This window comes from Rhincodon typus, chromosome 14, assembly GCF_021869965.1.
Source record: "Rhincodon typus isolate 14 chromosome 14, sRhiTyp1.1, whole genome shotgun sequence".
Classification (NCBI taxonomy): domain Eukaryota; kingdom Metazoa; phylum Chordata; class Chondrichthyes; order Orectolobiformes; family Rhincodontidae; genus Rhincodon; species Rhincodon typus.
In genome coordinates, this window is record NC_063345.1 from 20,543,345 (window position 1) to 20,570,457 (window position 27,113).

Here is a 27,113-nt window from a genome sequence, read left to right on the forward strand (position 1 = left end):
GTTTCTTTCCATTCCCAGTCTTGACAGGTGGGTAGTCTTTTCCAGGATTATTACACAACTGAGTTTAAACCTTCTCAGTTTCTAGTGACCCCTTCAGGGTTCTAACCAAACAGTTCTGGTCTGAAAATTTTAAATTAAAATTCTTAAATTGAGGTAACTTAACAGTTTGGAAATAACTCTGTTTTCTCTGAGAAACTATTTTGTACATCTAACTCAAAATCAGAATTTCTGTGAGCCAAAAACAAAAGCTTTCCAAGTTGTTCTTACCCCAGGCAAAAACAAAATCCCGTTACTTCTAAACAGTAAGCAAACTAATGCTCAAATGTTTACTCTGTCCATTCATAAAACTCTCCCACAATGCAAACTAATTCCCATCACCACGATAGGGGCACGCTCTTACATACTGGTTTATTAAATCCCCTTTGATACACCAGCAAAAATACATAGGAACCAATTCAAAATCCAAGCTCCAAAATAAATTATATCATATATAAATTGCACACTTCACATTACAGCAGATAATGCTTTATATTTGCCTCTTTGCATCATACTTAATGGAAGCTCGCAAGTAAAATAAGAAAATATCAAGTCCCTATGTTGAAAATCAGTGCTTAAGGTAAGGTAAAGGTTGCCACAGTCTTATCAGGCCACAGGCTTTACAGTAAAGATAGGGGTAAATGGTGGTAGCTTAACCAGAGGATCACAATTTCTTGGCAAGGGCAGAGAGACTTGGGGGTTCTAGTGCAGGATTCTTTCAAGGTAAACTTGCAGGTTGAGTCAGTAGTTAGGACTTGAATACAAAAGTAGGGATGTACTTCTGAGGCTCTATAAGGCTCTGGTCAGGCCACACTTGGAGTATTGTGTGCAGTTTTGGGCCTCATATCTCAGGAAATATGTGCTGAATCCACTCCAGGGCCAGAGGAGGTTCACGAGAATGGTCCCAGGAAAGAAAAGGAACATATGAGGAATGTTTGAGGACTCTGGGTCTATACTCGGAGTTTAGAAGGATGAGGGGGGATCTAATTGAAACTTCCAGAATATTGAATGGCCTGGACAGAGGGGATGTTGGGAAGATGTTTCCATTGGTAGGACAGACTGGGACTCAACGGCACAGCTGTAGAGTAAAGGAAAGACCTTTTAGAATGGAGATAAAGAGAAGAGAAACTTCTTCAGCCAGAGAGTGGTGAGTCTATGGAATTCACTGCCACAGAAGGCTGTGGAGGCTAGGTCTTGAGTATATTTAAGGCAGAGATAGATAGGTTCTTGGTTGGCAAGGATTTAAGGGTTACGGGGAGAAAGTGGGAGAATGGAGTTGAGAAACTTATCAACCACGACTGAATGGCGGAGCAGACTCGATGGGCTGAATGACTTAATTTCTGCTTCTATGTCTTATGGTCTTATAAAGGGGAGAGGGTGAGAAGGAGAATCTTTCATGAGTCATGAGCAGAAAACATGAACCAAAATGGATGTCAAATAAAATACTGAAGCATTGACATGTGAAAGTTTAATTTAACACAATGGAGCCTAAAAATTCCTAGGAAGTCGGTCTTCAATATCAGTCTTTTGTGTACTATTAATTTGATTTCTTTAGAATAAGACTTTCTTAGCTAACGGTCTAATTCTATAATTCTGAACACAAAATTCAAGCCAGCCCGCAGGATTACATGTATATGTAATGAAAATAATGAATTTAAAACTTACCTTTATAAATCTCTGATTTCTCTCTGTTTGCTATCTCCAGAAAGTCTTCAATTAAATCCAATGATATGAGGGACTGGCTGAATACAAGTCTGAAATTGGATACACATGTGTTATGGGGTTCAACACAAAATGACAACATTACTCGGTTAAATAGGAAGGTGTAATTATATTCCATTATTAGAGGGGACAGGGTAGGTGGGAAGAGAAGTAAGGAAAGCTTTAGCATAATTGGATTTGAGTAATACTCATTATGGGAACCTATTGGTAATAATATTTTCCTGCTCTTATTTTACTATACAGAAACTAGAACTGGTACCTTGGGCAAACAGAATGTCTCATCAAGCAACATACTGCAATTTTTTTACTGTGCTGCCACTAATAACTTATTTGTCATGACTGCTTTTAAAACCATTTCAAATAAATATTACTTGAACTTCAATTTAGACAATTAGTCAGTCATAACGGTATACAAAACATGGAAACAGACCCTTCGGTCCAAATTGTCCATCCCAACCAGATATCCTAAACTAATTTAGTCCCTTTGCCAGTATTTGGCCCATAACTCTAGAACCCTCCTATTCATATACCCATCCAAAAGCCTTTCAAATGTTGTATCTGTACCTACCTACACCACTTTCTGTCCGTTGTTCCATACACGCACTGCCACTGCGTGAAAATGTTACCCCTCAGGTCCCTTTTAAATCTTTCCCCTCTCACCTTAAATCTATGCCCTCTAGTTCTGGACTCCTCTACCCTGGGAAAAATACCTCAGTAATTCACCCTATCCACGCTCATGATTTTATAAAACTCTTTATGGTCACCCTCAGTCTCTGAAGCTCCAGGGAAAGAAGCACCAGCTTATTCAGCCTCTCCCTATAGCTCAAATATTCTAATCCTGGCAAGATCCTTGTAAATCTTTTCTGAACCCTTTCAAGTTTAACAACATCTTACCTATGACAGGGAGATCAGAACTGAACGCAGTATTCTAAAACGGCCTAACCAATTCCTGTACAGCTGCAGCATGACATCCCAACTCCTCTCCTCCATGCACTAACCAATGAAGGCAAGAGTGCCAAATGCCTTCTTCACTACCCTGGCTACCTGCAACTCCACTTTCAAGGAATTATGCACCTGCAGCCCTAGGTCACTTTGTTCTGCAACACTCCCCAGGGCCCTACCATTAACTGCACAAGTCCTGCCCTGACTTGCCTTATCAAAATGCTCAAAACCCTCGACAAGGCAATACGTAGAACAACTTCAACATTACGAAGAACTCAATTTATAAACATCCACTCAATAAATCCACAGGGAAAAGCAGTATAACTTTCAACCCAAATGCCAGACCAAATAATGTGCGACTTTATTCACAAGGTTGGAAACTGCACAACTCAATCTTATGGCTAGGGATTTGAGGTTCAAGGCAGACTGACAGTTCAGCATTGTTGCTACTGCCTGAGAACATGCTCTGATAAAGTCATCGTCTGCTCATGAAGTGTAGTGCCCCATCACCCCAAAATAATTGATCTTGGGAGTTGAGGTGCTAAAACTGGCAGTCAACTGATTTCTTATTAGATTATATGGAGCAACCAATGACCTTCATTACTTCAAGGTAGTTAAGACAATTCCATCACTAGCTCAAAGAATTCAACCTAAGGGCCATTGTACTATATTTGTAAAGAATTCAGCATGTACAAGATATACAGAAAATCTATGTACTTGTAAGATAGCAAACTGTTGTACATCTTGAAACTTGCAAAAGGACTGAAAAAGGTTGAAATATTGATATATTCTTATATTAAACCAATATGCAAACATACAACTGTTATTATTCTGTTGAAATAAAATGGTCAACCAAGACATTGACCAGAATTAGTAGTTACATGTGTTTCCATTCTTAAGTTTTCAGAAAAATAATTGACCCAATGAACTAGAGGCTACAAATTTTAGATCTTTAATCTAATTGACTCGAATCAGTTAAATACTGCTGCATGTTAACAGATATCTTCCTACACATTTACATTGGAATACAAGACAACAAGGTGCAGGGCTGGATGAACACAGCAGGCCAAGCAGCATCATAGGAGCAGAGAGGCTGACGTTTCGGGCCTAGACCCTTCATCAGAAAAGGGGGAGGGGAAGGAGGTTTTGAAATAAATAGGGAGAGAGTGGGAGGCGGATAGAAGAGGGATAGAGGAGAGGATAGGTGGAGAGGAAACAAACAGGTCGAAGAGGCGGGGATGGAGCCAGTAAACGTGAGTGTAGGTAGGGAGTTAGGAAGGGGATAGGTCAGTCCAGGGAGGACGGACAGGTCAAGGGGGCGGGATGAGGTTGGTCGGTAGGAGATGGAGGTGCGGCTTGAGGTGGGAGGAGGGGATAGGTGGGAGGAAGAACAGGTTAGGGAGGCAGGGACGAGCTGGACTGGTTTTGGGATGCGCTAGGGGGAGGGGAGATTTTGAAACTTGTGAAATCCACATTGATACCATTGGGCTGCAGGGTTCCCAAGCGGAATACGAGTTGCTGTTCCTGCAACCTTCGGGGTGGCATCGTTGTGGCACTGCAGGAGGCCCAGGATGGACATGTCGTCTGAGGAATGGGAGGGGGAGTTGAAATGGTTCGCGACTGGGAGGTGCAGCTGTTTATTGCGAACCGAGCGTAGGTGTTCTGCAAAGCGGTCCCCGAGTCTCCGCTTGGTTTCCCCGGTGTAGAGGTAGCCACACCGGGTACAGCGGATGCAGTATACCACATTAGCAGATGTGCAGGTGAACATCTGCTTGATGTGGAAAGTCTTCTTGGGGCCTGGGATGGGGGTGAGGGAGGAGGTATGGGGGCAGGTGTAGCACTTCCTGCGGTTGCAGGGAAAAGTGCCGGGTGTGGTGGAGCTGGAGGGGAGTGTGGAGCGGACAAGGGAGTCACGGAGAGAGTTGTCCCTCCGGAAAGTAGATAAAGGGTGGGGAGGGAAAGATGTCTTTGGTGGTGGGGTCGGATTGCAGATGGCGGAAGTGTCGGAGGATGACGCGTTGGATCCGGAGGTTGGTGGGGTGGTATGTGAGGACGAGGGGGATTCTTTTTTGGTTCTTATTGCGTGGACGGGGTGTGAGGGATGAGGTGCGGGAGATGTGGGAGACACGGTTGAGGGCGTTCTCGACCACCGAGGAGGGGAAGTTACGGTCCTTGAAAAACGAGGACAACCGAGATGTATGGGAGTGGAATGCCTCATCCTGGGAGCAGATGCGGCGGAGGCGAAGGAATTGGGAATAGGGGATAGCATTTTTGCAGGAAGGTGGGTGGGAGGAGGAGTATTCTAGGTAGCTGTGGGAGTCGGTGGGCTTGAAATGAATATCGGTTTCTAGGTGGTTGCCCGATATGGAGACAGAGAGGTCCAGGAAGGGGAGAGAGGTGTTAGAGATGGTCCAGGTAAACTTAAGGTTGGGGTGGAAGGTGTTAGTGAAGTGTATGAACTGTTCGAGCTCCTCGTGGGAGCACGAGGCAGCGCCGATACAGTCATCAATGTAACGGAGGAAGAGGTGGGGTTTAGGGCCGGTGTAGGTACGGAAGAGGGATTGTTCCACGTAACCTACAAAGAGGCAGGCGTAGCTTGGGCCCATGCGGGTACCCATGGCTACCCCCTCTGTCTGTAGGAAGTGGGAGGAATTGAAAGAGAAGTTGTTGAGTGTGAGGACGAGTTCGGCTAAGCGGATGAGGGTATCAATGGAGGGGGACTGGTCGGGCCTGCGGGACAGGAAGAAGCGGACGGCCTTAAGGCCATCTGCATGGGGAATGTAGGTGTAGAGGGACTGGACGTCCATGGTAAAGATGAGGTGTTGGGGACCGGGGAATTGGAAGTTCTGGAGGAGGTGGAGGGCGTGGGTGGTGTCACGGACATAGGTAGGGAGTTCCTGGACCAAGGGGGAGAAAATGGAGTCTAGATAGTTGGAGATCAGTTCGGTGGGGCAGGAGCAGGCGGAGACAACGGGTCGACCAGGGCATTCAGGTTTGTGGATTTTGGGAAGGAGATAGAAGCGGGCAGTGCGAGGTTGGGGAACGATGAGGTTGGAGGCCGTGGGTGGGAGGTCACCTGAGGTGATGAGGTTGTGGATGGTTTGCGAGATGATGGTTTGGTGCTCAGGGGTGGGGTCATGATCAAGGGGGCGGTAGGAGGAGATGTCGGAGAGTTGGCGTCCGGCCTCGGCGATACATTGGAATACATCCTGTTTTACTGTCCCCCAGTGTCCCAATTGCATATTACGAGCTCAGTTAGAAACTTGAATTTCAATAGATACACATTTGATATTTGGATCAACCTTGATGCAAAAAAATACTAACAGCAATTTTCACTCTTGTCAACTTTTTTTTTTTGCAAATTGTAGTTAAATCCTTAGATATCACCGCTTCCCCATCAAGTTGTTGGATCGGCAATCTACTTTTTACTACGTCACAGAAATTCCTAACAAATTGACGTAGATAAGGTAATGTTAAAAGTAACCCCCATTAACAGGTCTGAATTATTAAGAATTAACTTAATTCTTTCTCAACTAAAGGCACCAAAAATTTAGCAACTGTTCAAAGTTAACATGGGTTACAAGAGAATTTCATAGCTAAAGTGCAGTGGCATTCAAACAAATTGCAATTAATTGATGCCTCTCTCAAAAGGAACTTGAGAAAAACAAGATGGCAGTGCCAACATGATAGGTAGTGCTCAGGCTCGTAAGCCTATCTGCTCCAGCCAGCCGCATCCTTCTCAATCTCTCTCCTGTGTCATCTTTTTCTTTCTCTTCATCTTCTAATGTCATGGGGAAGCCAGAACAGTGTGGGTGGGTGGCGGTGCCCGGAGGGAGGACACGTGGCTGCAGGAGGACCGGAGCATGGACTCAGGAACTTGGCAGGTCTTCGGCTGCGGCGGTACCTGGAGTGGGGACTCTTGGCAGCAGCAGGTTGCTGTGGCGGGGGTCAGACTGGGGAAGACTGCGGTATGTTTGAAGTATGGACTCTTGGCAGGGTTGTCATTGCTGTACCCATAGCAGGGACTCCTTGAGGCTCGGGACACCTTATGAAGACCTTGCAAAAGGCCCTAGAGCTGTGATTGAAGACCCCTTGTACAGAAGATGAATTCTATTTATGTAATTTCCTTTGTTGTATAATTCAAAATGGCACCGGATTGTGGAGACAAAACACTTTTCACTATCTTTCTAGTGGTATGTGACAGTAAATAACTCAAAAACTTCTCGATTAACTAAGAAAAAAATGTCAACTCACACTTTTTCTCCAATTGCTTCAGACATATACAGAATTTCAAACAAAAGGGCCATTTTCCCAGAATGCTGCAATACTTCTGCATCAGCATCTGTGATGAACTCTTTGTACCAATCCGCGGCTGGACTACCTGGATTGGAACCAGTTGAGGGCTTTGCTGTTTTTTTTGAGGGGGTGGGTGGTGAAGAAGAAATAAAATCAGACATTACATGGAACAGCATTATAATACAGTACAAGTCATGAAACAGTACATTTACAGTTGCATACATTCTGTCCATAACTATACATTAACTACACTATTGGTTAAGAAACAGATCATTACGTTGCAACTGTGGGGAATACTCAAATTCCAGCTTGTTCCAGGAATCTCAGTAAAATAACAGTGAGTAAAGAATGACTACATCTGCTAATTCTGTGGCAGTTAAAAATAAATAACATCAAACCAACTCTGATAACATAAATGCACGAAAAGCTGGTAGGCATTAATCACAATGTCCTTTGTAAAATTAACCTGATGAAGGAGCAGCGCTCCGAAAGCTTGTGATTTCACAGAGTTGTAGAACACAGAAACAGACCCTTCAGTCCAACCAGTCCATGCTGAACATAATCCCAAACTAAACTAGTCCCACCTGCCTGCTCCTGGCCCATATCCCTCCAAACCTTTCCTATTCATATGTCCAAATTTCTTCACCAGGAGTTAATTCCACACGCGAACCACCCTTTGTGTAAAAAAAATCTGCCTCTCCTCTCATGTTAAAAATGTGTCCCCTCGTCTGGAAATTACTCATCTTAGGGAGAAGACAACTACCATCAACTCTATCTATACCTCTCATTATTTTATAAACTTCTATCACCGTTCAACCTCCTACAGTCACTGAATAAAGTCCCAACCTATCCAGCCTTCCCTTATAACTCAAACCTTCTATACCCATCATCATTCTGGAAAATTTCTTCTGAACCTTCTCCAGCTTAATAATATCCTTCCTGTAACTGAGCAACCAGAACTGGACACAGTATTCTGGAAAGAGCTTCACCCATGTTCTGTACAACCTCAACATAACGGTCCAACTCCTATACTCAGAGGACTGAGCAATGAAGGCAAAAGGTGCCGAACGCCTTTTTACGATCCTATCTACACGTGATGCAAACTTTGAAGAATTATGTATCCGCACTCCAAGGTCCCTCTGTTCTACAACACTACCCAAGGCCTTACCATTAATTGTATAAGCCCTATCCTTGTTTATTGTACCAAAATGCAATACTGTGGTTGGTTGGCTCCCCGAGCTGGTTCGTTGTTTTTCCATAGACGTTTCATTACCCTGCTGGGTAACATCATCAGTGCAGCCTCCGATGAAGCACTATTGTGTTTTCCCGCCTGTTATTTAAACTCTGGTGTCCATTGAGCTGGATTACCTCACTTCTGGTTTTCCTTCGCAGTGGAGTGTATATGGGGTCGAGCTCTATGTGTTTGTTGATGGCTTTCTTCGTGGAGTACCAGGCTTCTAGGAATTCCCGTGCTTGTCTCTGCTTCTCCTGTCCCAAGATCTTGGTGTTGTCCCAGTCGAATTGGTGGTTCTCCTTACCCATGTGGATAGAGATGAGCGAGTATTGGTCATGTCTTTTTGTAGCTAATTGGTGTTTGTGCACCCTTGTCATTAATTTCCTTCCTGTTTGTCCAATGTAGTGTTTGTCACAGTCTCTGCAGGGCATCTTGTATATGACATTGGTCCTGTTCATAGTGGGTAGTGGGTCTTTGGTTCGGGTGAGCAGTTGTCATAGGGTTGATGTGGGTTTGTGTGCCACTCTGATACCCAGTGGTCGTACGAGTCTTGTGGTCAGTTCAGATGTGTTCATCAGAGTAGCACACAAACCCACATATTTGTTTCTCAATTTCTCTCTTACTGTAGGGGGGCCTACAGTCCCATTAAATTAAAATCCCATTAAAGTGATCTATACTCTATTATTTATAAATTTCTATCCATATATTTCCACTGAACAATTTTTCAAAAATATCTTCTTTAGTTACAGCAGTAATATATTCCTTAATCAAACCCAGCGGCCCCCTGCCCCACACCCCATCCACCCGTTGCCTCCTTTTCTATCCTTCCCATAGCATCTAAAACCTGGAACACTGAGCTGCCAGTTTTGTCCATCTCTCAGCCAAGCTTTTGTAATAGCTATGACGTCCCAATCCCATGTTCTTAAACATGCCCTGAGCTCACCAGCCTTAGCTCTAAGACCCCTTGCATTGAAATAAATGCAATTTAGTTCTTCAGAGTTACTATATACTCTGACTCTTTCATCTTTTTTTAAATTGACATGCTCTCCTCACATTCAGAACCTACCCCATTAATCCTTCCATTTACATTGCTACTTAGAATTCCTCCATTCGCCTTCTCTATCAGTATAAGGTCTCCCTTAAGAGAGTGAGCAAATCTCTCTGCTAAGATATTGGCTCCTTTCCAGTTTAGGTTAGGCCAGTCTTTTCTACCCCAAAAGCCATTCCAATTGTCCAAAAAAACCTCAGCAATACACCAGCTCTTCAGCCATTGATTTATCTCCTTCAAATAAACCTGTTGGACTATAACCTGGTGTCATGTGACTTCTGACTTCATAAAATGCACACAGCATGATATTCATGTGATTGTGCAGAAATGCGAATAGAAAAAAAATATGAACTTAAACAAGCCTAAAAGAAGAATTAAATTTCTACCATCATCTGCTTTTGCAGTATTGGAGTCTACAGGTTTCTCTTCTGTGCTTGCTTCTCCTCCACCACGCGACCTTGAATTCCAAACTTTGATTACTTCCACATCATTGTCACTGCCACTCTCCTTTGAGGTACTTTCATCTTTCTTTCCACGCTTTTTTCTCTTTTTACTAAAATTAATAAATCAACACCTTTAGACGTACTTTTTCTCAATGTTACAACTACTTACCGCAGCTATTACATTCTGTTGATAACATCTCTTCACATGAAACAGCCTATTCTAATTCGCCAAGGGCCATAAAAAAATGCGTAAATTAATTACTAAGTTGACGTTAGTTATTTTATTAAAATAGTTTATTAAAAGAAAAAAGGAAACGAGTGATTTAATGTCAAATCTTACTAAATTTCATAAAATACACGTGACAATAAATAAACCAAATAGAAACTGAAGCATTCATTTACTTACTTTGCCAAGCCCCTTTGGAATATAATTGTCCTATTCATACGGGTGGTTGCAAGATTATAAGAATACTATTCTATTCCATAACTAAGTTACATCAGCTCTTAACACCAATTTGACAGTATGGAATTAAAGTGTACAGTACATCGGAAAAATCCACTCACCACTGTGGTGGGGTGAAATGTGTTACAATCAATTCCTGCTATGAAGGCTCATTTCTCTCTTTCTCTCCTCCCACCTCTCTTCACCACCTACCGCCTCCCCCCCTACCCCTCCCCAAACCACCTCTTTTCCCACTCCCTGTTCCCGTCCTCCTGGTAGGAAGTACGTTAGTCTAAAACAGGTGAAGAGCAAACAGTTCGAGGTAATTCTGTACAAATCATCAGAATGCCACTCAAATTAATAAGATGATCGAAAATTAAAACAAGCTACTAAGTTTCAATTTGATTGTCTTAAACAAAGCAAAGTTTATGTAGAACTTGCATAGAATCTTGGTCAGTCCACACCCCATACACAATGTTTACAGTACATTTGCCTAGCCTGCACATTACAAAAATGACAGATAGAGAGAAGATGCAAGAGATTTACAAAAGAGAGTCGGAATAGAGACAAATTAGAGTCATCAGGAAAGACTCAGATTAATGATCACTCATCTGTTTCGGACAGTCCAAATTCAAGTCCAAGAATATAATACATTATTAAGAAAAGATCCATTCTAATGAAGCTTTTATCTTGCACTCATTATGATAATTCACAAGAATTCAAAAGGGAAAACCAACATTTTTACTGCACATATCCACTAAGAAAATCATAAAGAACTCAGTAGAAGCTCCCAGTGCAGTTAGAATGTGGAACGTGCTACTGCAAATTTTGATTGGAAGTGTATAGTATACAGGACTCTAAAAAGGGGAAAATGTATAAGAACAGGTTCTTCGTAACCCAGCTGGCCTTTTGACCCCTCCCTTTCTCATCCTGGCCAGATCTCTCCAAAGCAAGGGGAAAATTTGAAATGAGTACTTTCAAGTTTTAATTGAAACTTCATGCACTGAAGACTTCTGACCAGTAAAGGCAATTTCACAAAATTCAAATTAAATATCCAAATCATTCATCATTGTGTATTTCAGGACTAGAATAACTCCAGAAACAACTTGGAAATAAAGCTCTAACTAAATTTAATTATGACTTATCAGGATTGTCCCACTGGGCTTTCAAAGAAGTTGGAAACAAACAAGTTCAAGGTGATGAGAGGCATAGATACAGTGGATAGCCAGAGACTTTTTCCCAGAGTGGAAATGACTATGGTGAGGGGGCATAATTATAAGGTGATTGGAGGAAGGTATAAGGAAGATGTCAGAGGTTAGGTTCTTTACACAGTGGTGAGTGCGTGGAATGCGCTGCTGGCGATGGTAGTGGTGTCAGATAGTTTAGGGACATTTAAGCGACTCTTGGATAGGCACATGGATGATAGTAAAATGTAGGGTATGCAGGGTAGTTTGATCTTAGAGTGGGATAATAGGTTGGCACAACATTGTGGGCCGAAGGGCCTGTACTGTTCTATGTTCCATGTTCTAAGTGCAACAAAAACAAACTGCAGGAGAAACTCAGTAGTTCTGTCCAAGAAGACACCAGACTTGAAATATTAACTTCCCACAAATGCTGCCAGACCTGAACTTCTGCAGCAATTTGGTTTTGTTGCAGATCTCCACCATCCGCTGTTCCCATTTTATTTACGTAGACAAATGGATTTTTAAAAAATACATTATTAGTTGCCTCACAATTCATATAAATAAATCTCCCAACTCAAAACCAAAGTGTTCCAAGATTCTACATGAAAGTATGAAAAAGCTATGAAAGGCCAAGTCTGCTTTCAGCTGATGTATGAGAACAGAGCATCCTTAGTGTTCCAATCACATATCCTCAGCCTCATTTGTTACGTAACAGGGACTGAATGTTAGAATTGTGACAGTAGATGGTAGAAGGAGACATCGGCAGTTATGTTGAACTAGAACAATGTGAAAGTAGGAAAACATTTTCCATGTATTTGTGTACAAAACTAATTTGCATACAAAACTAATTTGCATATCTATACACAATACATTACAAAGCATTCTTTAAACCAACATAGTCAAAAAGAAAAAATACCTTTTCTCATCTTCAGAGGAAAGGCTCATTGAAGTTTCATCGGAGTCTGATGCAATGAATTCATCCATACTGTCCTCATCAAAGTATCCCTAAAAAGAGAGATTAATAATTTACTTTTGCATATAACATTCATTTTGCTTCAAGCTATCATCACTAAAGTGCAAGGCAAATAAACGCGGCCATTGCATGAGTTTCCAATCACAACCTCAATAGAACATGGACAATACATCTTCTCAAGCGCTGCAAAAGATCAAGGTGACACCACTTCTTCCAGGGCAATTAGGAATGGGGAATAAATGCTGGTCTTGCCAGAGCTCCACAGATCTCTCAAATGAGTAAAATTTTTTTGGCCATGTTTACTAAAGGTTGTAAAAAGCCTGGAGACTATAGACCCAACAGTCTGATATTGGCAGTGGGTAAGTTGTTGGAGGTGATTCTGAAAGATAGGATTTACATGCATTTGGAGAGATGAGATTGGTTAGGGATAGTCAGCATGGTTTTGTGCGAGGAAAACTGTCTCACACAAACTTAAGTTTGAGTTTTTAATGAAGTAGTCAAAAAGACTGATGAGGGCAGGATGGTAGACTTTGCTCACTTGGACTTTACTAAAAGTCTTTGATAAGGTTCCACATAGCCGACCAATTAATAAAGTTAGGTTACACGGTATTCAGGGTGAGCTTGCCAACTGGATACAAAATTGCCTTAATGGCAGAAGACAGAGACTGATGGTAGAAGTTGCTTTTCGGACTGGAGGCCTGTCATCAGCATTGTTCCGTAGGGATCAGTTCCGGGTCCAGTTTTGTTTATCATTTATATAAATGATTTGGATGTGAACACAGGAGGCATGGTTAATAAGTTCGCAGATGGCACCAAAATTGGTGGTATAGTGGACAGTGAAAAAGGTTATAAGATTACAAAGAGATCTTGATCAATTGGGTCAATGGGCTAAAGAGTGGCAATTTAATTTGGATAAATGTGAGGTAAAACAAACAAAGGCAGGACTTACACAATTAACAGTAGAGCTCTGGGTAGCGTTGTAGACAGGACTTAGGAGTTCAGGTACATAATTCTTTGAAATTTGCGTCACAGGTAGACAGGGTGGTTAAGCCGATGTTTAGGATGCTTGCCTTCTTTGCTCAGACCTTTGATTACAGGAGGTGGGATGTCACATTGAGGTTCTACAGGACATTGCCAAGGCCTCCTCTGGAATAGTGCGTGCAGTTATGGTCACCCTGCTATAGGAAGGTGATTGCTAAACTGGAGAGGGTTCACAAAGATTTACCAGGATGCTGCCAGGAATGGACGGTTTAAGATACAAAAAGACGAGGACTTTTTTCACTGGAGCGATGGGGGTTAAGGGGTGACCTGATCGATATTTATAAAATCATGAGGGGCATAGATAAGGTGAACTACAAAGGTCTTTTCCCTAGGATGGGGGAGTTCCACAACTAGGAGCCATATTATTTTTTAAGGAGAGAGCAGAAAGATTTAAAAAGGGCATGAAGAGAATTTTTTTATTTTACAGTGTGGCTGGTGCGTGGAATGAACTGTCACAGTGGTGGATGCTGGTAGTTACAACGTTTAAAAGACATTTGGATAAATTCATGAATAAGAAAACTTTAGAGGGATATGGGCAAAGAAAAGGGAGATGGGCCCACATTAGTTTGAGAACATGGTCGATGTGGACTGGTTGGAATGAAGGATCTGTTTCCATGCTGCATGACTCTATGACTATAACTTCTTCAAATCAGAAGATGCTAGACAGCCAAAGGTTCCATTATTTAAAAAGCATAAATTATTTGCATCAAAGGGTCTTTAAAGAAATAAACATAGCCCAGAAATTGCAGAGATGCAACAGAATGCTGAAGTTAACATAGCATCCAACTCCTATTCAGACAAGTTGCAGTTCGTAGGAAATTGGCTATTTCAAAGCTACAGTATCAGCACAGCAACAAACCCAAATCTGTTCATCGTATTACCTTGCTATTTTAAACTTGAGAGAATCCAGTCTACTGGCCATTCAAGGCAAAGGTCAAGAGTATCGTCATATACTTCTGTCCTGCTTAACATCCAGATTCAAATTAACAAAGGTTTGGTAAAGTGTGAAGATACTTTACATTTACAAGCCTCTTTCACAGCAGATTTGAATTGGACAGTGAAATTCAATTCTCTCAACTGATCCTTAAAGCATGTTGACAAAACTGAGGAGGGGGAGAAATCCAAAGAGTGACCTTAGAACAAAATTGTTATCTGCACTATTTACCCCTCGTGGGAAAACTACTGCTTTTGACGAATCCAGTGAATGAACTGGTCTGCTCCAGGGGTATAGCTAAATTTAAAAATTGCAGGTGTTGATGAGTGGCAAGTGCTTTTCGGCTGTAAGATACAGAAGCAGAGTTAGGCCATTTGACTAGAGTCTGCTCCACCATTCCATTATGGCTGATATGTTTCTCAATCTCATTCTCCTCTTTCTCCCTGTAACCTTTGATCCCCTGACCAGTCACGAACCTCTCTCTGTCTGTCTTAAAAGACACACAATGACAAGCCTCCACAGTCTTCTGTAGCAATGAGTCCCACAGATTCACTACCCTCTGGCTGAAGAAGTTCTTCCTCATTGCAGTTCTAAGGGGTCGTTCCTTCAGTCTGAGGCTATGCCCCGGGTCCTGGTCTCTCCTACTGGTGGAAACATCATCTTCATGTTTACTCACGTTCTTCTCCACATGCTCTCACATTCACACTCTCCAGGCCTCTCAATATTCTGTAAATTTCAAATGAGATCCCACCTCATTCTTCTAACCTCCATCGAATACAGACCCAACATCCTCAACTGTTCCTCGTATGACAAGCCCTTCATTCTCGGGACCATTCTTGTAAAGTCCTTCTGGACCCCCTCAAAGGCCAGCACATCATTCCTTAGACAAGGGGCCCAAAACTGCTCTCAACATTTCGAATGCAGTCTCATCTAGAGCCTCATACAGCCTCAGCAGTACATCCCTGCTCTCGTATTCTAGCCCTTTCAAAATCAATGCTTACATTCACTTGCCTTCCTAACTGCCAACTGAATCTGCATGTTGCCTTTAAGACTGAGCTCCCTTTGTTCTTCAGATTTCCGAAGCCTTTCCCCTTTTAGAAAATAGTCCATGATCATATTCTTCCTACCAAAGTGCATAACCTCTATACTCTCCAATGTAATATTCCACCTGCCACTTCTATGCTCACTGTCATAGCTTGTCCAAGTACACCTGCAGCCTCCCCGCTTCCTCAATACTATCTGTCCCTACACCAATCCTTGTGTCATCTGCAAACTTAATGCTGCCCTCAGTTCCAGATTGTTAATGTATAGCATGAACAGGCATGGTCTTAATACTGACCCTGTCGTGTTACTTTACACTTACAAGCCTCTTTTCACAGCAGCAGATTCAAACTAGACTAGTTAAGTCACCAGCTGCCATCCTGGAAAAGACTCTATAATCTGTACTCTTTGGCTTCTGCCAATCAGCCAATCTTCTATCCATGCCAATACCTTGCCCTTAACACCACAGACTCTTATTTAGCATTTATGGGGAGATGACAATCTTAATGTCACTATCACTGGACTCCAAAGCCTTCCCACCATCTTTCCTGCTAGGCTCCCCTTCCAATGAATTCTAGCCAGCTCCTCCCTCAGGTCTTTATAGTTGCCGTTACATTCAATTCCAGCTTCTCCATCTCAAACTGGGCGAATTCTATCATATTATGGTAACTGCCCCCTCAGGGCTTCTTCACCTTAAACTGCCAAATCAAGTCTGCCTCATAATACACCAGATCGAGAACTGCCTGTTCCCTCCTGGGCTCTACCATAAGCTGCTCCAAAAATTCATCTTATTCATACCAAAAATTCCTTTTCTTAGGATCTGCTACTAACCTGATTTTCCAGTCCACCTGCACACTGAAATCCCCCATGAATATTGTAATAGTGCCTTTGCTATTTCAGGATTTATTTTCTGCCCCACATGCTGACTACTGCTAGGAGGCCTGTACGTAACTGCCATGAGGGAGATATTTCCTTTCCAATTAAACTGACATTATCTCCCAGCAGGTAGGAGTAAACAACAGGTTAGTTATACTTTCAATTTAAAGTAATCCCTCCAAAAACCACTGTAGACCAAAACTTAACATTCCACAGTTGAAGTGTTTGTTATCTTGACAGCAAGTTACATATGTTTTAAAAATAGAAACAGAAAACACTGGAAACAACAAGTAGTATCTGTGGAAAGGAGAGTAAATGCTTCAGATCAATGACCTTTCATCAGAAAAGTTGATTGATTTGAACCATTAACTTGGTTCCCCCTCACGTTATAGCACTAGAGGCATTCGAGGCATACATTCAGCCCATCACTGCTCAAGGCAAAGTCACTGTAGGCCCTTATCTTGAGATCTACAATTAGGTATTGAGAGCAAATATTCAGATTAGTCCAGTCTAGGAATACGGCCAGTTTGCTATGTGGAGTGGGCTTCCAGAACAAGGATTTTAAAGGACTGTAAACGACTGGAAACTCATTTTGCATTTAAATTCATGAAATCATGAATCATGGAATCCCTACAGCGTGGAAACAGGCCCTTCGCCCCAACAAGTCCACACCGACCTCAGAGCATCCCACCCAGACCCATCTCGTTAACCCACCTAATCTACAAATCCCTGAACACTAGGGGCAATTTAGCATGGCCAATCCACCTAGCCTGCACATCTTTGGACTGTGGGAAGAAACCAGAGCACCCGGAGGAAACCCACGCAGACACAGGGAGAATATGCAAACTCCACACAGACAGTCACCCAAGGCTGGAACTGAACCTGGATCCCTGGCGCTGTGAGGCAGCAGTGCTAACCACTGAGCTACCGTGCCACCCCATAATCTTTTTTGCTGGTTTCGGTGATTTCAGCCAAACTTCCTTAAAGATAGTCAAAAACTAATGGCATCTCCAGGCCAGGATATTTCAAACATCATAACACACCCTTGAAGAGGGCAGCAGTGTGATGATGTTGATTGGCTGACGTGGGGGAAGATCTGCATCAGTGCAGTCATTGCTTCCAGAAGGTGTTTGCGGAGGCGCTGTTGTCAAGTGACTGGCTCATACAGCGAGGCAATATGTGTAGAGCTCAGAAACAGGAAGGGTGCAATCATACTGGGGTTTACTATAGGCCTCCCAACAGCCAGTGAGAGATGCAAGAACAAATACGTAGGCAGATTTTGACAAGTTGTAAAAGTAATAGACAAATGTTGGAGCACAAATCAACATATGGTATGTGGGAGGCTTTCGAGTATAAGTTGTGGGAACTCAGGACAGGCATGTTCCTTTAAGGATGAAGCATAAGTATATCCAAGGTTCCCTAAACTTGCCAATGAGAGATATTGTGAGCCTAATCAAAAAGAAAAAAGGAAGCATTTATCAAGGCTAGGAGTCAGGAGGGCTAAAAGGGGTCATGAAAAGTCACCGGCCAACAGGATTAAGGAAAATCCCAAGGTGTATACATATATAAAGAGCAAGAGAGTAGCCAGGCAGAGAGTTGGCCTACTCGAAGACAGGGAAGGGAATTTGTGTGTGGAGCCAGAAGAAATGGACAAGGTATTAAATGAGTACTTTGCGTCAGTATTCACCATACAGAAGGACTTAATGGATGATGAGTCTGGGGAAGCGTGTGTAGATAGTTTGGGTTATGTTGAGCTCAAAAGGGAGGACGTATTGGGGGTCTTGAAAAACGTTAAGGTAGACAAGTCCCCAGGGCCTGATGGGATATACCCCAGAATACAGACAGGCAAGGGAGGAAATTGCTGGGGTCTTGAGGGAAATCTTTGTATCCTCACTGGCTACAGGGGAGGTCCCAGAGGATTGGAGAATAGCCACTGTTGTTCCTTTGTTTAAGGGTGGCAAGGATAATCCAGCTAATTACAGGCCAGTGAGCTCTATGTCAGTGGTAGGGAAATTATTGGAGGATTCTTCAAGACAGGATTTACTCTCACCTGGAAATCAGTGGGCGTATTAGGGAGAGGCAACATGGTTTTGTGAAGGGGAGGTCGTGTCTCACTAACTTGGTTGAGTTTTTTGAGGAAGTGATGAAGATGATTGATGAGGGTAGGGCAGTGGATGTTGTCTACGTGGACTTCAGTAAAGCTTTTGACAAGGTCCCTCGTGGCAGGCTGATACAGAAGGTAAAGTCACATGGGGTCAGAGATAAGCTTGCAAGATGGATAAAAAAACTGGCTCGTAGAAGACAGAGGGTAGCAGTGGAAGGGTGCGTTTCTGAATGGAGGGCTGTGACTAGTGGCGTTCCTCAGGGATCAGTGTTGGAACCTTTGCTGTTTTATATATATAAAAATGATTTGGAGGAGAATGTAACTGGTCTGATTAGCAAGTTTGCCGATGACACAAAAATTGGTGGAATTGCAGATCGTGATGAGGACTGTCAAAGGATACAGCTGGATATAGATCAGTTGGTGACTTGGGCACTAAGATGGCTGATGCAGTTTAATCCAAAAAAATGTGAGGGGATGCATTTTGGAAGGTTTAATCCAGATGGAAAATATATAGTAAATGGCAGAACCCTTAAGAGTACTGATAGACAGAGGGATCTGGGTGCACAGGCACACAGGTCACAAAGTGGCAATGCAGGTGGAGAAGGTAGTCAACAAGGCAGATGGCATGCTTGCCTGCATTGGCCGGGACATTGAGTTTAAAAATTGGCAGGTAATGTTGCAGCTTTATAGAACCTTAGTTAGGCCACGTTTGGAATACTGTGTTCAATTCTGGTCGCCACACTACCAGAAGGATGTGGTGGCTTTGGAGAGGGTACAGAAAAGATTTACCAGGACGTTGCCTGGTATGGAGTGCATCAGCTATGAGAAGTTGGAGAAACTTGGGTTGTTCTCACTGGAACGACGGAGGTTGATGGACGACCTGATAGAGGTGTACAAGATTATAAAGGGCTTGGACAGACTGGACAGTCAGAAGCTTTTTCCCAGGGTGGAAGAGACAGTTACTAGGGGCCATGGGTTTAAGAGGCAAGGGACAAGGTTTAAAGGTGACGTACGAGGCAAGTTTTTTTTTTGCACAGGGGTTGGTGGGTGCCTGGAACTTGCTGCCTGGGGAGGTACTGGAAGCAGATACTCTAAGTGACTTCTAAAGGGCGTCGTGACAAATACATTAATAGGATGGGAATAGAGGGATCTGCTCCCCAGAAGGGTAGGGGGTTTTACTTGTGACGGGCAGCATGTGGGTGCAGGCTTGGAAGGCCGAAGGGCCTGTTCCTGTACTGTAATTTTCTTTGTATCATTAATGGGTTTCTGATGTTACTGGTTAAGTTACTAAACTCAAATGCTAACGACGACAGATAATCTAGATCTACTTCTCTTGCCCCCCAACAGCCTTTCAATTTTGCACCACACATTTCAATAGTTCTATTAAATGACTACTGCGATGTAGCAAGATTAATCTCATTCACACCAGAAGAATTCACACTGGGTTAATTAAAATATATAACCTCCAATTGTCTTATATAATTGAGCTATTCTTTTCAAAAAAAAAACTTCAGTCAAAATGGTCACGTATCAGAATATTTTATATGAATTGAAACAGTTAAAAATTCACTTTTTTTTTTAAAATCATGCATTCACAGGGTGAGGGCTTTGCCCATCCTTAATTGCCTAGAGGAGAGTTAAAAGTCAACCATATTGCTGAGGGTCTGTCTGGGGTCACAGGTAGACCAGATCAGGTAAGGACAGGCAGTTTCCTTCCCTAAAGAACGTTAGTGAACCAGATGTGCTTTTCTTGACAGTTGAAAATGGATTCATGGTCATCATTAGACTCTTTATTCCAGATTTTTATTAATTCAAATTCCACCAATTGTTGTGGCACGATTTGAATCCAGTTCTCCAGAAAATCACCTGGGTCTCAGGATTAACAGTCCAACAATACCACTAGGCCATCACCTCCTATGTTAATTTACAGTACCTTGTTTTCTTTGCTGATGTAGTCCAACTGCAGGCACCAAGGATGAGTCCATATCCTGCTTAGCATCTGAAAATCTTGGAAGAGTCTTGTGCCCGTCTTCCCCCTTCCACTTTCATTATTAGTCCCCACACCTGAAAGTAAAAGCTGTGATCTTGAGATTGAGAAATCTTATATACTGCTTTGAAGAGGCAAGAACGTAGAACATAGAACATTACAGCGCAGTACAGGCCCTTCGGCCCTCGATGTTGCGCCGACCTGTGAAACTAATCTGAAGCCCATCTAACCTAAACTATTCCATTATCATCCAGAAAGCTAGTTTATCACTCAAAATTATTTCAGCATTGTCAAAAATGACATCCCACTAACAGCTAGACAAAGCCTTTTGTAACATATACATATTAAACTGTTAACAGACACACAGTCTTATTTTAAAATATTTTGTACTTGGAAAATACTATTTTCATAAGAAAACCAAGAGCTTATTACATGAGAAAAACCAAAGAAAATTAATATCCTATATTGATCTTGTATCCTTAATTTCTGTACCACAATCTTCAGAATGAGAATGCTGAGAAACTAGGCTTTACTCCAGAGATTTGAGTGCAAGACACTTTATTGCAACACTAAGGCAATGATGCTATGTGAGAGTTGTACGAGATGATGAGTGGCTCTTCCAGGCTTCAGAATGCTAGACTTCCCATTTGATTGCATTCATGTGCATTTGCCTTCTTTAAGGCCATGTCATTTAATGAATGCAAATGCGGAAACTCCTGCGGTAAGCAATTTGTATAACTACTACCTTTAAAGTGGCTGCTCTTAAAAGGGCAACTGAACATTTCATTACTTAAATAGCCAAATCAGATTTTCCTTTATTCATCAGGACCTGACACGTTTGGGTCTCAACATGAAGAGGTTGGGAGTAGGGTGCACAACTGCTTGAAATAGAGACACCTTATAAAGGAGTCACCGTTTGAAATTCAGTTCTACTCTCTTTAAATTAAGTCAGGTTTATTGACTACAGGTTGGAGACACATGCCCCATTTCAGTAAAAATGGATATTCTCTGTTACATTTGCTTGAACAATTAAGGGAATAGGTGATAGCATAGATATTTAGCCCAGAATTGATCTTTTTAAATTCATGTATGTGACAGTACTAGTTTTTGGATTTGCATTCAATTTAATATCAGCTAAGCTCTCACGCTTGTTTTCTTTTTACCTTTATCTTCATTGAATACTGTATTTAAATACAAGTTGGGTTTAAATTATTTTATATCCACTAGTTTAAAAAAAAGTCCTAAAGTGTACCATATTTGCATGGAGAGACTTCTTTATTACTTGTTCTTCTATTGTTAATCCTTAAATTTGTGCAATGTGTTACCATTTTGGCAACCACTGAAAACTATCCTGGACTACTTACTTTCTCAAAAATAGTTAATAATTTCTGAAATTAATTGCCAACACATTTCCATGTCACCCATGGACTTCCCTCTCCTAATTTTTGCACAGCAATGACCCAGAAACCAGAATGTGAAAATGACCAATGATCTGTTTTATTGATGTTGGTTGAGGAATAAATGTTGGCCAGGACACTGGTCATCAAGGGGGGAGAATGCTAATAGAATCAGTGAGGATAGACAGAAGAAGCCAAAGCTGAAATAAAAACAGAAATTGCTGACGAAACTTTGGCAGCATCTGTGGGAAGAAAGCAGAGTTAGAGTCACCAGACTCCAAACGTTAACTCTTTCTTCCCACAGATGCTGCCAAACTTGATAGGTTTCACCAGCAATTTCCGTTTTCGTTTCAGATCTCCAGCATTCAAAATTTTTTGTTTTATTTTAAGTTAAAATTAAAGCCTAGAAGAGACACTCAGAAGAGATCCAGGCTGGACAGAAACAGGAAAATATTTTACTTTTAAACAGAGATATTCAGAGATTACCACAGGACCTCTATCAGCTGGCTTGCAGACATTAAATAAAAATGAGAATGCAAGATCACTCATTGTACAGCAGATGCAGCAGAGCAACCCAAGTTAATGAAGTAGCCTGAATGACTGCAAACTTCAGCAGGGTAGAAGCTGAAGTGTGCCAGCAGATGCAATTCCAAATAGGATCACAGCCACAGATTTTTAACGTGAATGATCCCCTTCCCAAAATATGAACAAAACAGTATCTTTTTGAATAATTTGAGATTAAATAATGGGACTGTATAAATAAAACAATTTCTAAATTCTAGCACTTCCTCTCCTGAATAAATCACAACATAGCTATAAGCAAATCAGTTAGGCATGCATTTCCTTATTTAATGCCAAAAACCAAATGTTTGATTTAATTCACCATAGGACAACCCCAATTTGCCACTGCGGTTATATTATAGTACACTTGAATGCAGTGGAAGTTCAATCTATAATTATGAAGCATCACTTAAGTAAAAGCCAAAGGCTGAATACTTCGTTGTTCTTCAAGATTACAAAGCAGATCTCAGTGGTTACTGCAGAAGTTTGGTGAAATATTACACATTATTCTGATTAGGCAATTGTGGCCACAGATTCAAGTAGTCACTGATTATACAACTGTAAGCTGTTGGCTAATCAATGAAGGCTTAAAATGGATTTATCACAAACAGACCATAAAACTGATAGATATCTATCAACTTGGCAGTATTTTAATAAGAGTCATTTTGCAGGAATCCAAATTTCAGTTCGAAAATAGTGATTCAGTAACACCCTCTCACTTTCATATCAACTTTGCAGAGTTGCACCGTCTTAATGCATGCATTATTTACAAATTCTACAGGAGTGCTATTCTTATACTAAACACATTTCACCCTTCAAATATTGGGGCACTGCTTTGAATGAAGATTTTCTTCAGCCAGTGTTTGGCTTACATTTTTGGCTTCATGAAATTGTTCTTCTGTCCAACCTCCCATAGAATTGATTTCGAGCATCTTAAGGTATACCATGTCACACTGACTTATCACTATGCTCGATGACCAACAGTGGCATCATCAAAGCAACACTTTGACTTTAAAACGCCCATCCCTGTTTTCAAATCACTCCAAGGCCTTGTCCTTCCATACAACTGCAGCCTATGCCACAAACCACGAGACATGTTTTCCCTCAATTCCGGCCTCCTCAGCATCCTCAATCTTAAATTGCACTGCCAGTGATGAAGCAATCAATCAGTCACCTAGGCTCTGAACTCTGGAATATCCTCCCCAACTTAACCACTTTTCTACCTCACCTTGCTCCTCAAGGCACTTCTTTAAACCTAATTCTTTGACCAAGCATTTGGTCAACTGATCCAATGTCTCATGCAGCTCAATGTAATTTTCTTAATACAATATTCCTGATTAGCACCTTGAAATGATTTCTTATGCTAAAGGTGCTGCATAAACACATGTACCAAATTGCTTTCTCTCCCTTTTAGGTGACAACACTATTTCTCCCTCCATGTTGCTGATTTGTTTCATTGTCTCTGCATATTTTCCCATGTTCCTTCACTCTTCTTTTTATTGTTTTGAACAGACTATGGACAAATCTACATTCTCTTGGCCAGAACTTATACCAACTGTTGCTTCAGTGCTACTCCTTTCTATGCCAACATTAAATACACACCCAAGCAGCTGCACCAATTCATCTTCAAAAATCGGCAAGTTGCTTATGGAAGCATGTTTCACCCTGGCAGTTCACCAATAATAATTGTAATGAAGGCCAATGAAAATCAACCAAGTATCAGTGACTCCTCTCAGCAGTGGGCATCTGTTCACTGCTCACATGCAGGTTATCTCCTTGAATTTGTTTAAATTTTAAAAGGGCTGACAGATCTAAAACATTTTCAATTTTAGGATATTTCTATGTAATTCAGAGATACCTCAAGACATAGTTCAAGATCCAGCTTGCAGCAAACCAATAAATCAGAAAGCTAGAACTGATAGCCAGCAACAGAAACAGAATAGCTCTTGGAACTACATCCACATTCCAGCACACTTTCTGCAATGTCTAGACAGCAGGCAGACCCAACTCCAAATTCCCATATTACGATGTAATTTCTCTGTCACTCTGAAAACACAGGTAGGGAACCATACTGTTCTTCCCAGAGAATTTTTTTCTCTCATACAACCCACTTCGGTTATAAATAAAATGTGGAAATGATCAGACTTTCAGAGTCAGCTATTTCCTACAGTTCTAGGACAATCACTGGACAAAATTACCACAGGTCTAACTAATATTCAAGTAATGAATTACAATTATCGTTCATTTAAAAACAAATTTCATTACATACCTGTAAAATGGTCAAGGTAGTACTGATAAAGTTTGCACTGAATTGGCATCATTCTCACAGAAAGAACATACTCATATTTCGGAGGCAAGAATTTGGTAAGTGCAGTGTAATCCTTTCGCTATTTGAAAAAAAAGTTTCAAATTTTATAATCAGAATTGGAGGGTCAGACAGGCATGCACAGGTAGAGAAAATTACCCCAAAAAGTCTGAAAATAAAAGCAAGGATTTAAGTTAATATAACAGGACAAAGTTACCAGAAGAATTACAATTGAAATGGCAACCCTTCCTCCCCAACTTCATATTACTAAACGTAACTAAGAACATTCATGGTTGAAAACCCAAGGCAAGGCAGCAACAAGCAATGCAACTTTAACTGCATAAAATAAGAAACAGGAGCAACCAAAAGTATAAGGTAGAGGAGCTAAAACAACTATTTCAGTGATGGTTGTAAATACCTGCACACAGCCTGCTAGCATTTCATACAAGATGTGAGCACGTTTCTTCATTACTCTCACATCCGCTAAAGTGGAATCAGCACACTGGCCATTTTGAATGGGATTCATGAATCGGTTTCGGAATTCCTTTATTGAACCAAGAAGGTTCTCTTTAATGAAATTCACCATACAGTGATCTGTAGGAGAAGTATTTCAAGCATTTAATTTTTTTTAAAAACAGGATTAATTCACTTAATCCATGGTATATATGGGAACACAATAAGACAAATAGTTTGCTCTCTTCCAGGCTTCAGTAAAGAATTTAACTGTTGATTGACAGTTTTCTATTGTATAGCCAAAATCCCCTCAACTTGCATTTATATAGTGACCAACAGGAGAAAACCGAAAATTTGGCAGCCAGCAAAAGGAGATGCAATCACGAAGTGACAAATTTTTGTTGAAGTTGCAAGGTTCAAGTGTCTTAATGAAATGCAAGGTCTAGATATGGTGAGGTCTCAGCAGGGGCTTTAAGAACTCAGGCTCATGGCTGTCGTCAATGCCTGGGTGAAGAAAGTGCACAAAAGGAGGAGGATTTCAACAGAGTCGCTAAAATGAAGCAAAATAGGTGACATAACAGGTGTAAGTAGATCATTTGTGTAATGGAAAGGTATGAGGCCATGATCTTAGCTCATGGACAAACAGAACACTGGGTTTCCTCAGCTAAATGACATCTGCCAGAGACAATGTAATTCGCAGCTGAGGCACAAGACAATAGCTTCAGTCCTTTCCAAATGTTTAATTGAAGGCTGATGGCACACATGATGTGGAGAGTTCAACTGAAATGTTGGTAAGGTTCTGGATGGTATGACCGGGTATCAGTAACTTACAACTGAAGGCCATGTTTTTGGACATCACCAAGAGAATGGTGAGACTGGGACGTGGCGATTGAAGAGAAAGACCAATTCATTAATTCCTAGGAGACTCCAAAGCTAACAAGATCAAAACATATAACAGCATAAGTACACCATGCAGCACATACATCGTTCAATAAAATCATGATTGACTGGATAATCCTCACCTGGACTTTCCCACCACACCCCTGTACTAAAATCATCCTCTCTCATACTTACAACTTAGCTTCTACTACTCGCTGTAGTAAAGAATTCCACAGATGCATGACGACACACAGGTCTAGCTGCACATTCCCCTCATTTTATAGCCAGATAATCTATCTTCCTGTTTTTGCTACCAAAGTGGATAACCTCACATCCATCCACATTATACTGCATCTGCTGCACATTGTCCATTCAGCCAGCTTGTCCAAAATCACACTGAAGCATCATTACATCCCCTGACAGCTCATTCTCCCAGTCAGCTTTGCACTATCTGCAAATTTGCAGATATTAATCCAAGTCATTAATAGATACCCTAAATAACCAGGGTTCTAGCACTGATCTGTCATTTAGGAAAAAAAAAATTTATTCCTACTCCACACTTCCTGTCTACCAAACAGTTTTGTATCCATTTCAAACCACAACTGAATGTCATGTGCTTTAATTTTAAAATGATAATGTCTCTCGTGGGACCATGTCGAAAGACTCCTGAAAATCCAAATAAGCTACATCCACTGGCTCCTTTTCACGTATTCTACAAGTTACATCCTTAGAAAATCCCAGTATATTTGTCAAGCATAATTTCCTTTCGTAAATCCATGCTGACTCTGTCCAAGTATGCCATGTTTTCCAAGTGGTCTATTAAATCTTTGAAGATGGACACTTGCATGTTCCTCATTACCTCCTTTGCCCATTTGGAATTCTTGATTATTTAGTATTTTTGGAATGCTATTAATGCCCTCTACTATCAATACTGATGAAAGAAGTGCTTATTCAACTCTTCTGCAGTTTCTTGGATCCCCATTATTTCCTGAGCCTCATTCTCTAAGGACACTATATTCACTTTGGTTTCTCATTATCCTTTTGATATATAAAGGCATTCTTGCTCACTGCGTTTTTTTAAAATAGAAAATGCAAGTTTGACTTCTTTATTTTCTACTTTTTTGGGTCATTTTTCATGGAGTCATATATACCTAAGCACAGAAAAAGGCCCTTCAGCTGACAGGATCTGTGCCAGTAAAAACCAACCAATCATCT

At 41.4% G+C, this 27,113-nt stretch overlaps 1 protein-coding gene across 1 annotated transcript in view; it reads right to left on the minus strand.

Moving 5' to 3' along the window:
* The window catches only part of atrx (ATRX chromatin remodeler), a 121,044-nt gene that overhangs the window by 60,944 nt on the left and 32,987 nt on the right, over positions 1 to 27,113 (minus strand). The window contains exons 11-17 of the mRNA XM_048605283.1: positions 24,985 to 25,160; positions 24,531 to 24,648; positions 20,250 to 20,380; positions 12,264 to 12,352; positions 9,665 to 9,831; positions 6,955 to 7,108; positions 1,702 to 1,790 (exon numbers count right to left, since the gene is read on the minus strand). Of these exons, the coding sequence (XP_048461240.1) occupies positions 1,702 to 1,790; positions 6,955 to 7,108; positions 9,665 to 9,831; positions 12,264 to 12,352; positions 20,250 to 20,380; positions 24,531 to 24,648; positions 24,985 to 25,160 (924 nt within the window). The remainder of the gene's footprint in view (positions 1 to 1,701; positions 1,791 to 6,954; positions 7,109 to 9,664; positions 9,832 to 12,263; positions 12,353 to 20,249; positions 20,381 to 24,530; positions 24,649 to 24,984; positions 25,161 to 27,113) is intronic.